Here is a 14360-nt window from a genome sequence, read left to right on the forward strand (position 1 = left end):
CAGTGTAGTAGCTAAAACACACCCTGGAGGAAGATCACAAGTTAGACTGCAAAACCAAAAAAAAGCTAGAAGCCTTCATTTACAAAACATGGAAAATCTTATTTCAGAGGAAGCTTATTAAGACTAGCAGCATGCACAGAATCAACTACAGTGTCAGTAGCGCAGCTGGACCTCCATGCTGGGGTGAGAGGAGGGAGAATCATTGGTCAAGAATGAATATATAAAGTTGTCCATTCTTGAGAAACAGACTTAAAGAAAAAAAAGTAGCATTAAATGGCTCTTACAAGAGTAGAGTGACAACAGAACCAAACTAATACTAAGTTTAGCTTAATATTGTTGACTCAAAGTCCCTTAGAAATGTCATCAAAAATTAATTTTATTTAATCTTTTCAAATGGTCCATAATTTACCTTTAATCATTACATGGTGGAAGGTTTTAGGAAGCCCAAGGTCCCTCTTCTCTTTACAAAGGCATGTAGTGCTAGGAAAAGGGGTAATGGCTATAAACTGACAGGGTAGGTTTAGATTAGATATTAGAAAGAAATTCTTTACTGTGAGGGTGGTGAGGCACTGGAACAGGTTACTCGGAGAAGCTGTGGACGCCCCATCCCTGGAAGTGTTCAAGGCATGGTTGAATGGGGCTTTTGAGCAACCTGGTCTAGTGGAAAGTGTCCCTGCCCATGGCAGGGGGTTGGAACTAGATGATTTTTAAGGTCCCTTCCAACCCAAATCATTCTACGATTCTATTACTTCTGGGCTGAAAAGAGGCACTAGGTACCCAGAAGCTATGCTGCTGGCAGCCATCAGAACACAGTGCAGCAGCAGACCACTGGATTTGGCTCAGTCTGTGAGAGCAAAGATGTATGGGGATTTCTTGGGACAAATCAAACAAAAGCATCCATAAAAATCAGGACGCATGGCAAGAGGGTGAAGCACCATTTCAGTATGGCATGGCAAATGTGGCATTCAGCCAGGATCCTAGGCCACCTGACTTTCTGAGTGCAAAAGAAAGCAAAGCCCAGCCTACTGAGAAAAGCAGCATTCATAACAATTAAATTCTGACATTCACTAACCTCATATTAGCTTATATAAATATTAATACTACTTCAGCATGAAAATATCCAATCTCTTTCCAAATCTAGGTGCAGATGTGACAGTTCAGAGACAACTTCCAGAGGCAGAGTAATTGCTGCTCTGGAAAGATGCACTGACCTACATGCACTATTTCTAAACCCACTAGTGCATCCTGCCTTATATACTACAGCAAATACTGTTTCAGGGGTGTCAGGGGTCTGCCTCTGTTTAAATGGTGACAGCAAGAGACTAAGCAAGGTGTAACCGGATTTTCCAGACACACGAGCATAAGTTTAGTACAAATTAATTAATAACAATGTGCACGAGACTGAAATTTGGTTGTTGGCATGTTAGTTAAAGTATCTCAAGTAATCTACATAAGACTGAAGAGAAGCTTACTGGGTTTGTTCAAAATATGTTAACACTACACAAAATAATGCAATGGTTTGAATTAAAATTCATTTTTTTCTTCAGAACACAGAAACATAATAAATCAATGCAATAAATTACCCCTGTGCTGTGAAATTAACACCCATACACATGAAATAAAAGTAAGAATTTACAGCTCTAATCAATCAATTTTTTTATTAACTCCATTTTCTGTTTTATTTACCTTTTTCCACATGCCTCTCACCACAAAATAACTCACTTGGCTCTGGCCCACTGTGGCACTCTTGGCAGCTGGCCAGCCCAGATGCTCTGCCAGCAGCTCTGCCTTCTTCCTCCTCGGCCCCATCTCACACTGCCCACAAAGCAGCACAGCCCTGTGACACTGTGCTCTGTCAAAGCAACCCTAAGCCCTACCAGGTATAAAAGGCAAGCTAAGAGGGAAACCCCTGGCTCTCCCATCAGCCACATTAGGGTTTAGGCTGACACGCAGCTGTTGAAGATGCTGAGGTCCAGGAATGTCTCCACTGCTGTCATGTGTACACAGAGCTGGAAACAAAAGCACAGAGGAATGCCTTTCTCAGTAGCCATGTAACCCCTAGATTTATCTCAACCATTTGAAAAACATGTTTCTTACCCCTCTCACAAAACTGCACTTTGCAATATATTCCTCTTGCCCACTATAAAGAAAAATACCAGTTTGCTCTTGGACCTGCTACACTTGTTCAGCAGTCTCCACCAGTCTGCAGAACAAGGCTGTCTTGTTCTCCAGCATGAATGATTTATGGTTTCACACGTACTCATGTGTTACATTATTCACTTAATACTTGTACCTATGAATACCAGCTCATGAGATAAAAGTGCAGACCGAGGTGCAAACTGATGCTTGGCTGTATTTTAGAAAAAATATCAAGGCGAGAAAAAAAAGGCCTTCATGGGAGGTTGCCCACACCGCCTTTCCATGTAAAGCCAGTGGCACATGGGAGGGTGGCTCATGTTCCAGTCCTCCTCCTCAGAGCACCCATATAAACCCCAAGCCCATGAGGAAATCCCTTGCCACCCGTTTGTACTGCTAAAGCAGTCAGCCCCCAGTGAGAGCATGAGCTGCCCAGGGTGACTGTGGTGCCTAAGTCTTGCTACTAGTGGCTTTTTAGCAGCCTTTCGCTCCTGCAGGAGCAACTCTTCCTCTCTCAAATGCACAGAGCAAATTGCAGGTAATAATCGTGACAGGTCTGAAGACTGCCTTCAAACAGATCCAAATGCACATGATACATTTGCAGTTTGACTACCTAGAATAGCCACCGCGAGTTGTGCCAGTCTATAAAAATGTAGGAAGTGGCAAGATGTCTAATAAAAAGTGTCTTCTACCTACATACATGGCATACAAGGAGTATTGTTGCTTCTGCGATCCAGGTAATCAATCAAGAGTGTAAGATTTGGCTGCAATTATGATCCCTAATCAGAACAGAGAACAAAACCTGGACTCCCTATGTTCCCGCCTGGTGCCTCGATCAGATGGCAACACATGAAGTGGTACATGTGCCTCCAGAAAGCTGCCTGACCTGCATGACCTATAAGGCAGCTTCCAAAGGAAGGCAAACACAGTCACTGCTGAGCTCCAAAGACAACTGAGAACATCCCTATGCTCCAGCAAACTCCCTGTCTCTAGTCAAGAACAACTTCTGCCGCTTCCCACCAAAGGATATAAAAAACGCAGGATTTCGCCTTCATGTTGCCTCTCAGCAATGGATTACTCACAGGAGTGAGATGTCATTTTGCTGGCAGTGTTTAAACTTCCCAAGTGACAAAGAAAATAAAAGATCCCCTTTCTCGAATGACTGTTCTCTCCCGACAGCAGGAGCATGCTCGTTCAGCCTACGTACACAGCAATCACAGCATATTTGGGTTCATGTTAAACCTTTTAATCTTAATTATACAGCGTGCTGTCGCATTTAGGGCTGCTGTGCAAAGCTCTACGTGAGTTACTGCTGTGCTGAATCCCAGCAAGCGTACGGGTCTGGCATACTACGAACCTCTCCCATGTGTGCAGAAGTCTCCTGTACAAAACAACTGGTGTGGAAATTATTGTCTAAGAGAAATAAGTGCAACTGCAGGGAGATGGCTGAAAGGAGCCTGGCCAGAGACCCCCAGGGGCACTCTCTAGGAAAATCCATTATGCTTTTTCCTTTGGACATCTACATCCCATCAGGAGAAAGTCTCCTAATGTCAAGGTCTGGCGCTTCTCTTTGAGACAAGGCATCTCTGTGCACACACACTCTGTCAGGCTCATTTTCAAAGGCAAAAACATACTCAAAGAGGCCACCTCGCTCAGTTCTCATTGTGCTATGTTTGGCACTGAATTGGATAGAAGGGAATGGTTTATCCCCTCCATGACAAATCACAGCCAGTCACCAGCCAGGATGTTCACCTAGCACAAGGGGGGCCCTTCAGGAGTTACCTAAGCAGCAAAGTTCCTCATCCTGAAGCCTATTAGTTCTCAGACAGCAATTTCCACGGTGCAAATGAAGATTAACCATCTTACTTGTTAACTGTGAGAATGAAGATCTCATTGTTACAGAAAAGCATCCCTGCTGCTCTCCAGAGGGACAAAGAGCCAATCCACAGGGTGTGCCACCAGGCTAGGATGCTGCAGGGCTGCAGTGTGCCCAGCTCTGGTCCTTGAAACGAGCTCACCCTGACTGCCATGTGGGTAAGCAGAGCTGTGTTAAGCAGATTGCTCTGTGGGAGGAGCCAATGGAAGGGAAGCACAAGCATTAAACACTGTGAGTCTTAACTATGCTACTTTGCCCAGATGGGATTTATGGGGTGGGGAGGGGGAGAAGGGGTGCAGATGGAAGAGCATCTTCGGCCATTCCAAGTGTTAAAAATAAGTGAGATATGTGCCTTAGGGCTCGGCAGATTGAACACAGTGATTATACGTGCTCCATAATTCTTCACCTGGGCTTATGCCTGAGAAGATCCTGACCCCTTCTTATGCCACACATTGCAATACGATTGCCCAGCCAAATGTTGAACGTCTATTTAGTGAACATCATTTCCCTACATGAAATTAAAAATGTTCCCTCTCAGCTCTATTCCTTCTGGTTTTCTAGCTACTTAGAAATTTGCAGCAGACATAAATAAACTTAAAAAAAAATAAAATCAACCCCCCAGATCAAAACTAGAAGCATGACAACCAGTTGGAGCACTGTGTGAATCATCTGAACTACTTTCATAAAGATCAGTGTATTGCTGTGAAAGACCCTCTTGAGTCTCTAGCTCTAGACCATGCTGGAGGGTCCCCACCAGCCCAGTAAGTGAGGAACAGCTGGGTACATGCTGGAGTGAGGAACACCTGCTGCCAGGCACAGGTAGGCACCCAACAGAGCACCCACAACCTCAGGTTACATCTCCTGAAGCAATTTCTTTACCAGCCTTGTTCAGCAAACGCACCAGGGCACAGATGTGCCGAGCTGGTCTGCACCTGAGCGATGCTCCACTGCCAGGCAACAACAGTACTTTAACTTAGAACAATCACCATATCTGCAACACTGTACCCACAGGCTACATCCCCAGCTGTTACAAATCAATGCAAACACATAGATTTTTTTTTTAAAGGCCAGAGGGACTTCTGGGTCATCTAAATTGTCTTTTTGTATAAAACAAGCTGTAGAATTACATTCAGCTACTGTAATGAGGAGCCTAATTGCATGTGCTGGACAACTATCATGCCACTCACTTCAACAGTGCTACACCAGCTTATAAAGGAAGAAACACTGCTCTGTAACCTGCAGCAGCTTGGATCTGCTTCTTAGCATTACTCTGCAGTGTAATGCTAAGACTCAGTGAAGAAAAGTCTCATCCCTACAGGTGCGGGGAAGAGGCAACAGCCAGTGACCCATGGAAGAGTGATCGCTGCAGCAGCACATCTGCAGCACAGCACCTGCCAGTGCTTTCGTGTACCAATGCAAAAGAGAATACTTTACACACGTACAAGATGCTTTAGTCACACACACAACCAGAAAACAGAGGTTTGGAAAGCAATGCAACACCAGTGGATTCTAAAGGGGAGCAAGGTGATAAATATGTAAATTGCATTCTCCACCACCCTGAGGCAGCAGGATTTTGTTACCTGTTTTGGGATTGATCACAAAGAAGTTCTGGGGATTTCCACTTGTAATCCGGTAAGTCAGTTTTTCATTAGTGCTGGAGTCAGGGTCCTGGGCTTGGATCTGAATGACAGATACATCCTTTGGGGAGTTTTCCATGACAACTGGGTAATAGATAGGCTCAGAGGTGAGAGGGGCATTGTCATTCATGTCCTCCACTTCAATGTAGACTTCAATGGTAGTGTAGAGTGGGACAACACCATGATCAGTTGCATACACTGTCAACCAGTAGGATTTGGTTGTCTCCCGGTCAAGAATACCTGCTGTGTAGATAACTCCTGCAGAAAAACAGCAAGCAGAGGATGTCAGGAACAGAATCAATAAATGTTCAGCATATAAAAAAAAGCTCCACCCTTAGAAAAATTCCGGTTGTGGAAAAAATAAAAGAAGAAACTTGAGCTCAGGAATTGTTTTGTGAACCCAGCTCAAGTATTTTGTCCCTAGAAACTGAGGGAGGGAAGGTAAAAAGATGGCTCTTCATAAATGTCCTAATGCCAATTCTTTGCTAGAACTGCAGCTGGCAGAGTAACAGAAGAAACACCATCATTTTCTGCTTGTGATGCAAACTTGTATAAACCTTGGTAGGGAGAGATACAACTACTGACAATGAATTGCACAAAAAAAGTGGCTTTTCTTTTCAAGCTCCTGTCTATGCCGTTGCTAAACAAGAAAACCTAGGCAGCAGTTTAAAAGAAATCCATTCAAGTTCAGAAAATAGATGGTAAATTTAATAATGAGATTGCTCATTGCACAATGCTAAAATCCTGGATAACAAGCAATCAAAAGCTCACATGGTAGCCCTTAAACCTTGGCCCTTAGACAATGAGCATATCCTCTTTTATCACAGGGGAAGGAAGAGCATGGCCACTTTACCTACTGGTGTAAGAAAATATTACATATATATGTTGCATATATACATTACATATATATATACACACATATATACATTACAAGTATATGTTTGTATTACATATACATGTATATCAGCTGGTTTCCTACCTGGTCCTAAGAAACCACAAGAGAAAGTGTGCTTGTGTATAACAGAGCCACAGAGAGGGGTCCAAGTACCACCCTTGTGCCTGCACAGTTCCTGCCATGAAGAACTTCCACCTACCTTATTTCTGCCTGATACAGAAATCCATTCTCCTCCTGACATGAGCACCTGGTTTGTGTTTGGTTGGAACCAGATGGCCTTTCAGGTCCCTTCCAACCCAAACCATTCTGATTCTGTGATAAACCAGAAACTCTTTCTGCCACTATAAGACCTGCTTGTATTGGTTTAGTTCAAACCTTCACTGGCTTAAGCACTGAACATGAATGTACAGAGGGCCAAATACACCAGTACCACACAAACAATCACACCAGTACAAAACAAGGAAATGCACTTTCCCACCAGTTCTGTGACACATATAACAAGAACATTTTCCTCTCCTAATACAGCATTATTAAATCTTGAGAGACACATTAATGCAGTGTATGCCAAGCTTGAGAAGTACTCAAAAGGACAGTCTGCAGACCATCAAGTCATGTCAACAGTAGGTGGGAAATGACAGAGAAATTGCAGAGCAAAACAGGAAAACAAGAAATCTGAATTTAGTCTCAGATGTGTTTGATGCTACTTAGAACAAAATTGTCAGTTAATCATTAAGGACAGAGATGGTCTAAGGTCAGCACTAATAAGGGACTTGTATGTCTTTTTGGATCTGGGGGTTTTTTTAAGGATCAGATTGCACTATTTCCATGACAGCTTGAAGTGTTAGAAAAGTTTTAAAGGCAGCACAGAACCCACGACACAGTTACAGAGATGTCTCCTGTAATTGCCTTTGTCTTACAGGATATATTTTTTTAAAATTTTAAAACTTTTCAAGTTTTGGATGTTTTTGTTATGTCTTTTAATACTAGTTTGATCAGCCATGTAAGAGAGGAAGGGGAAAGGAGCAGTACTGATTCCAGACATGTATGGGCTTAGGTCTTTTTTAATAACCTCAGATCAATGTCTTTCTGTCTCAGATGCATTATTCACCCAACGAAGCTGAGCAGTGCACCACTGGAGGACAAAAGCAGAGTGTATTCTAAATATTCTTGTCGGCAGCAGCCCGTGCTATGTAATGAGTTTCTGTAGAAACACGGGTGAAATATGTAGTGAACTGTGATGAAAAGGCCTAGAAGTCCAGAAGAGAAATTATATCGCAGGGATGAGAAGAGCCCATAACAAATGACACCCCATGGAAATAAATAAATAAAATAAAATCCGCATGGTCAAGAACAAGGCAAAAAGGATGAATACTAGTGATCTTAGAAATGATGATTTATTCACAAGACAAGATGAATGATTTTAGATCTTTAAACAAAATCTGAAATAAGTAGGGTTTTCCCTCAGTGAGAGCTCGGAAGGTTTTAGCAGATTAAACTATGTTTATGAAGCTGAATTTCACTGATACTGAGGTGATAATAAATCTATCTTCTGATTCCTTCCTTCATTTTATAATTCCTGGCAACAGTTACTTTTCATTTCTGTAATTCACAAGGAAAGGATCATTGAACAAGCATTAGCAACTACCAACAGGTCTGCTACACTCGTTCTTCTTTTTACTTTAGATTTATTAAAAGGTCCCAGATATAAATTAATTCCTTTTCCTCAATAAGTCTTGTCATTTCACCTGTCAACACCACACAGAAGCCTCATAAATAATAATGCTTTTGTTCCCTTTCAGGTTTTCCACATGGAAACCTTTCCATCATCCTGGGAACACCTTCCACCATGCTCTTGAATGTTCTGCACAAAATGCCTCCTTGCTGTATACCCACATATGGGTATAAAGCTAGTACCCACAAGAATACACATGCTGCCCAAATATTTAACCAATCTCTCCACATAGGTATGGCTGACACTTTCCAGATGGATGTCAAATGTCATCTTCATATGAGTGTTAACCCTTAAGACTAATTATGACGCTTGATCATCAGCACTGCTTCTTCATTGCTATACCATGAATGTGAACAGGCTGATAGAGCTGGCATCCGGAGCTGAAAAAATTCCCTGGGAATCCACAGGTACGTTCTCACTCACTTTAGCTGAGTACAAGTATGAGAAAGCATGGGAATACCCTTTGGGATAAGATGGGATAGGATCACAATAAATTCAGATAAGATCACAATAAATTCAGAAAACACATCACTTACTTCAAAGCTTATAAATATTACCAGATACTACAGAAAGACAAAATTTTGTTTTCAGGATCAGGAGAGCAGAGGGGGGAAGAGGCCTTTGGGAGCAGCTCTAAGGCTTTTCTTGGACAGATTTTGTGGTGCACTCTTTCCAGCTGCCTGCTAATTAGAAGATAAACATGAACAAAGTAATGATACCTGAGCTAAACAAATCAAGCAGTAAGAAGAAACATCATCAGAAATCCTGAAAATTTCCAAGTGGCTAAAAACTAAAAAGTTCCAAGATTTTGCAGACACAGTTCTGAACAAGACAGAAAAAACAGGTGCTCCCATCCATTGAGATGCTACACTACAGAGGCACTACTGCTTTTCTACATTAGACAGCTGAAAACCAACCAAGCAGTCTTTGAGCCAGCTCTTAATATTGCCCTTGGTCAGATTTTGCAGAGTCCCTGAAGGTCTGGAGCCAGCACTACCTCAGGCTCAGGGCAGCCTCAGAAAAGAAGCTAGTCATCAATCCAAAAAGTGATGCCACCAATATACCTGTCATTGCATTCCTTCAAGTGCACATGCCCTATGCAATTCAGCAGACACCACATGCATTGCAAACACTGTAAGTGAAAAATAACAACAGAGTGCATTAGTTGCTGATTAAAATCCTGGGCACATTTATATGTAAATTAAGTGCAGCCCTTGGGCTCGGCAATGTGCCAGCAATGTGAAGGTTGTATGCTTGTTTCTCTCTAAGGCTTGTTTTCCCTCTTTCCCTGAGAAAATAATGGGATAATTTTTTCCGTATGGCTCCTGCAATTGGACACAAGGAACACTGCATTATTAAGGATGAAGGTAAAAAAAAAAAAAAAGGAGGGGCAAGAAACTAGTGGCTCTTAAAGTGAACAAAGAATCTGCAAACTGGATTTCCCTCTTTCCTCTCCCACTGATTTGCTGCACATCTGTCAGCAGACCACTTCAAATGACATGGTCCACTCAAAAATTATCTGAAAGTTATGTATTTACTATAGTGATGAGAAACCTGAGAGGCTCTTAAAACAAAAAGGGATTAGAGAAAAGCATTATTTCTTTCATCACCTCTTTTTTGTCCCCTGTTTGTTTACTTTACACATTTGACAGTACTGTGTATATAGGTAGTGTGATGGATGGACCTGCCACAGCTCTTTAAGAGAATGTTTACTGGAGCTGTCAACCCGGGTGTTTACATAGGTGCCAATCGCCATGGATATCTGCTACACACATATGTTCCTCCTAAAAGTCAGATCATCCTTCATTAATACCTTCAATAGCACAAACATTGAAAGGGGTTCAATTCTGTTTAGTTTTTTCAAGGCAAGATTAAAAGACAACTTGGTGGTCTGTAAGACGCTGTGCATGGAAAAGTCAAAAGAGAGTTATAAAGCTCTTTAATCTAGCTGAGAAAAGCAAACCGAGGTCTGATGGTGGGAAGTCAATGGCAGAAAAAGGAGAGTGCAAATACTCAACACAGAGGATATCTGGCAGGAGCAACTGCTTGTCAGGGACAGGCCAGAATCTCCCATTATTTGGCACCTCGGTACTGGGACATTACAATATAACCTATTCTTCTACCCAAGTTATTGGCTTAGCTGCAAAAAATAATGTAGCATGCCATTTTGCTGAGTGACTCAGTAGCCCGTGTAATAAAAGTTGCCAATGTAAGTAGTCACGCTCTCAGCAAATGCTGAACAAGATTTGGGGAAAGAGGACTGACTAGGAAGTATCTGCTACTCTTTCAAAAACTTCTATCACACTGAAATGCTACAGTTATCTCTTTTTCAAAATACTGCAGTGGTTTCACAGGGCTACGTTTTGCTTAATACCATCAGCTCCGCTGACGATTGGGAACAGCCTCAATGATGTTGCTTATTCTTCTCAACCTTTTTCAGGAGTATGAGCTAATTGCACAAACATGCATCTTGGACTAGGCAATCAGGAAAGGTTAGATAAAGTAAACGGCCTACTTATTCCCAGAGCCTGACCCAGGAGTGGCCATAGAGGAGAGGCAGCAAAGGCAGAACATGCCCTCAGCAGGAGCTACAGTGTGGGATGGAGGTGAGGCTCCAGTAACATGCTCCCAGATATTCCCAGTTGCCAGAGTGCAACATGCCCTTTCCCACCCAAAGACAGCTCCTTCTCGTGCAAATGGAAAGTTTAGCGGTTAAAGCTGCTATAAAAACATATGAACTTTAGGGTGACTGAAGGACTACGGGTAATGGATGCACCTTCCTGACTCCAGACCTCAGGAAACCAGCAAACTCCCTCAATATGTCCAAGGGCCACATCAGCTTCTGACATGAAATTTTTGAAAAACTCATTTCCAGAGCCCCTGTCTGCCTCTCCCTCCTCCAGCTTCAAAACAAAGGGGCTCAGTGCAAACCAGCTACAAAGTAGAAGCTGGTTTGTCCCCTAATTAAAATGACAGAAATGAGGCCATCGGGAATGCCGACTAACAGCGAAGTACTCAAGGCTCTGTTACATCCCTCAAAGGAAGAAATGGAAAAATCACTGATTCCGAAATGCTACTAATTATTCATGATCCTCATCAAAGACTCTGTGAGTCTCGTGGCAGTAAACACAACACCTTGGTTGTCACCGAGCTGTCAGCCAAAGCTCCTCGTTTGCATTGCCTAGCTGGGAAAAAAAATAAATAAATAAATGTAGCTTCAAAAGAAAACAGTTGATTAATGATTTTTTAATTTTTTTTTCTCTGTCTAAAATGTAGAGGGGGAAGAAAGAACTTACACACCTCCTCTGGCTGCACCAAGACAAAGGCTTTCCATATGCCTACCTGTGCTCCTACTTCGGAGCTCTGGACGGATCCTGCCCCCACATATCGTTGCACAGGGGAGCCATGGAAATATTTGTGTGTAAATGCAAATGTCAGAGCTAATTCAGATTCCTTACATTGAGCACAGATATGGTTCTTGAAGGACACTTCATGGAGAGCTATCGTAAGCAAGAGAAGTTTAAAAATACTGCAAGCCCATTATTCATCAAACAAACGAATGTAAAATCAACCAAAATGGCATGATTTGTAGACAGGAATTTCACACCCAATTAAGGAAGAATATTTATGATTTCAAGAAAACTAACATTATGCCTAACCCTTTCTATGTTGTTGTTTTTTTCTTTATTTAGGTCTTACACACAGAACAGCTCTCTGTATATAAAAGCAGAGTGTATACATCTTTTGGGAGAGATTTATTTCAATATTTCCATTAATGGTAAACTGTAAACATAACGCACAGGATTAAACAGTTTTAGTGTAATGAAGATGTGAACCTGAGCACCAATGCCAGACTGATTCAGCACACTTGGACCACAAAAGCCAGTGAGAATCAGAATAAACCATACATTATATTCACCGTTTTTTAAAGTCTTCTCAAGCCATAAATCACCAGGGCCAGTTCTGAATACGGACGGCGGTATCACATCAGCCACAAACTCAACCGAAGCATGAAGGAGACCTACTGCTCACCCCCCCATTGCTTGCAGCCAGCAGCTTTGAAAATCAGGCTCCTTACTCTGGTGATTAAACACTATTTCAACGCCTTTTTTTAAGGTCCCCCACTGTGCAAAGTGTGACCTCCTGTTTTTATTTTATTGCACAAATTTTGTAGGTTTTAATGCACATTAAAACACAAACTCAGTTTCTATTGAAGCAAAAAGAAATATCCCCATTGACTTAAATGGAGATTAGATCATACCCAGAAACAAGTTCAAAAGCAATATTAACTTTGTAAGGCTATATATACCTACAACTTCCTAATATTCTTATGTCTCGTTCAAATACAAAACATATATAACAAACCATTCTTGTCAGACAACGAAAGACAGGTAACATTCCTGTCTAGGGCTCAGCTTCTAATTTTCTTTTACTGATGTTTTGAATATATAAATTTACTGTTATCTCATACTGCAGTTTCTTTGGTGAATATTACTTCTGCGTTCCCAGAGCAGTAAAGAGAACTAGAAAACTAATCCTCAGCAATGCTATTTTCACTGACACTGAATTAACCTGCAAATACACCCTTTACCATGATATTACACACAAAATATCATGACCATCACAACCAGCCAAAATCGTGACAAGGACAGTCAACGTTAATAAACGTAATATATCTGCATGTAATAGATAAGTAGGTAGATAATGTACAGGCTTACAATTCTTACTGGACATGGCATGCCACCACGTATTTCAGAGGCAAGTTTAAGTTCTTTGTTGGCTCTTTGCAAAGACCACTGCTGCTGCTGTGAGCACAGCACCACCGTACAGAGACTGTAAACTCCTTCTGCTCACAGAAGAAACCAGCACCATGCAATGGTTTAGACCAAGCTTGGCCAGTTGGTTTGAAATTCAGCTCAGGTACATATGGAAACTCTGATTTTTAATGACTCGACTTGATGACCTTAGAGGTCTTTTCCAACCTTAACGATTCTATGATTCCTCTGACCTCTGAGGTCTTGGGCCAGCCAACAGCCCAGTTGAAGTCAAGGATGCTCACATGACTTAAATGCACAGCGCAATTGTAGTTCAGGGCTGTCAGGGCCGTTAAATTAAGCACAGCCCATCAGCATGACTTACATGGACATAACCTTGACACCAGGCTGGGGATGGTGTCCTGCCTGAGCAGGAACCCTGGCCAGCCCTGCCTCAGGCTGCAAAACATAAACATAACTTTATTTACTAGAGGTAGAGGAGAAATTCAACTAATTAAAGGCGATAATCAAGGTTAGGTCTGGTCACTGCAATCTCAAGCAAAAAATAATAAAAATAAATATATATGTATCTTATATTTTTAAAACCACATATGACTACATGAATATTTATGAAATTATTAGTATTTATACATAATAGATCATATATATGTATGTGAATATCAGAAATATGGACTCTGTGTATACATGCATATATGAATGATGTGATTTAAAGGGTGAATGCTGCATCCTGAACTAGCAGTGCCACCCACTATAGGGACTGGGTATTCTCAGGGGTCTGATCACAGCTCCCCAGGTGTCCCAAGGCAGACACCAGGGCTGGGGGACTGCTGCCACAAGGGCAGACTTCTCAATAAAGCAGCATCTTAATGGCACTGAAATAGAGGCACATCTCAGATTAGGGCGCTTGACCTTCCAGGGTATTTATATTTTGAGTTTTGAGGAGAGATTCTTCCTTCTTTACCTTGAAATGACTTAAATTCAGTGCTGGTTTCCTTTGCTTGCTTTATTTGGGGCCAGGGGAGGAAGGCTTACAACTTCACATCAAAATGAGCTATCACTTAAATAGGACACCTTCAAGGTCACTTACACATCAATTTCAGAGCAATTTTCCAAACATATTATCAAGACACTGAACCAGAGGCTTAGTCAAATAAATTCTCTATCTTCTTCTGCTTATGAATTAAATGAAATAAGATGTGCCAGCATTTTTACCTGACTAGGGTTTATTACCATTTCTGTATCTTCCATTACACCCCTCTACTTATTGAAAGAAATATCCATATTCATCTTGCTTTAATATCTTTAGCTT

At 41.7% G+C, this 14360-nt stretch overlaps 1 protein-coding gene across 9 annotated transcripts in view; it reads right to left on the minus strand.

The window, feature by feature from the left end:
• The window catches only part of FAT3 (FAT atypical cadherin 3), a 405538-nt gene that overhangs the window by 212088 nt on the left and 179090 nt on the right, over nucleotides 1-14360 (minus strand). For all 9 annotated transcript variants that reach the window (XM_027677451.1, XM_027677453.1, XM_027677457.1 and 6 more), the window contains one exon: nucleotides 5593-5907. In XM_027677451.1, coding sequence (XP_027533252.1) covers nucleotides 5593-5907 — 315 coding nt within the window. The remainder of the gene's footprint in view (nucleotides 1-5592; nucleotides 5908-14360) is intronic.

This window comes from Neopelma chrysocephalum, unplaced genomic scaffold (assembly GCF_003984885.1).
Source record: "Neopelma chrysocephalum unplaced genomic scaffold, ASM398488v2 Primary Assembly neopelma1_43, whole genome shotgun sequence".
Lineage (NCBI taxonomy): Eukaryota > Metazoa > Chordata > Aves > Passeriformes > Pipridae > Neopelma > Neopelma chrysocephalum.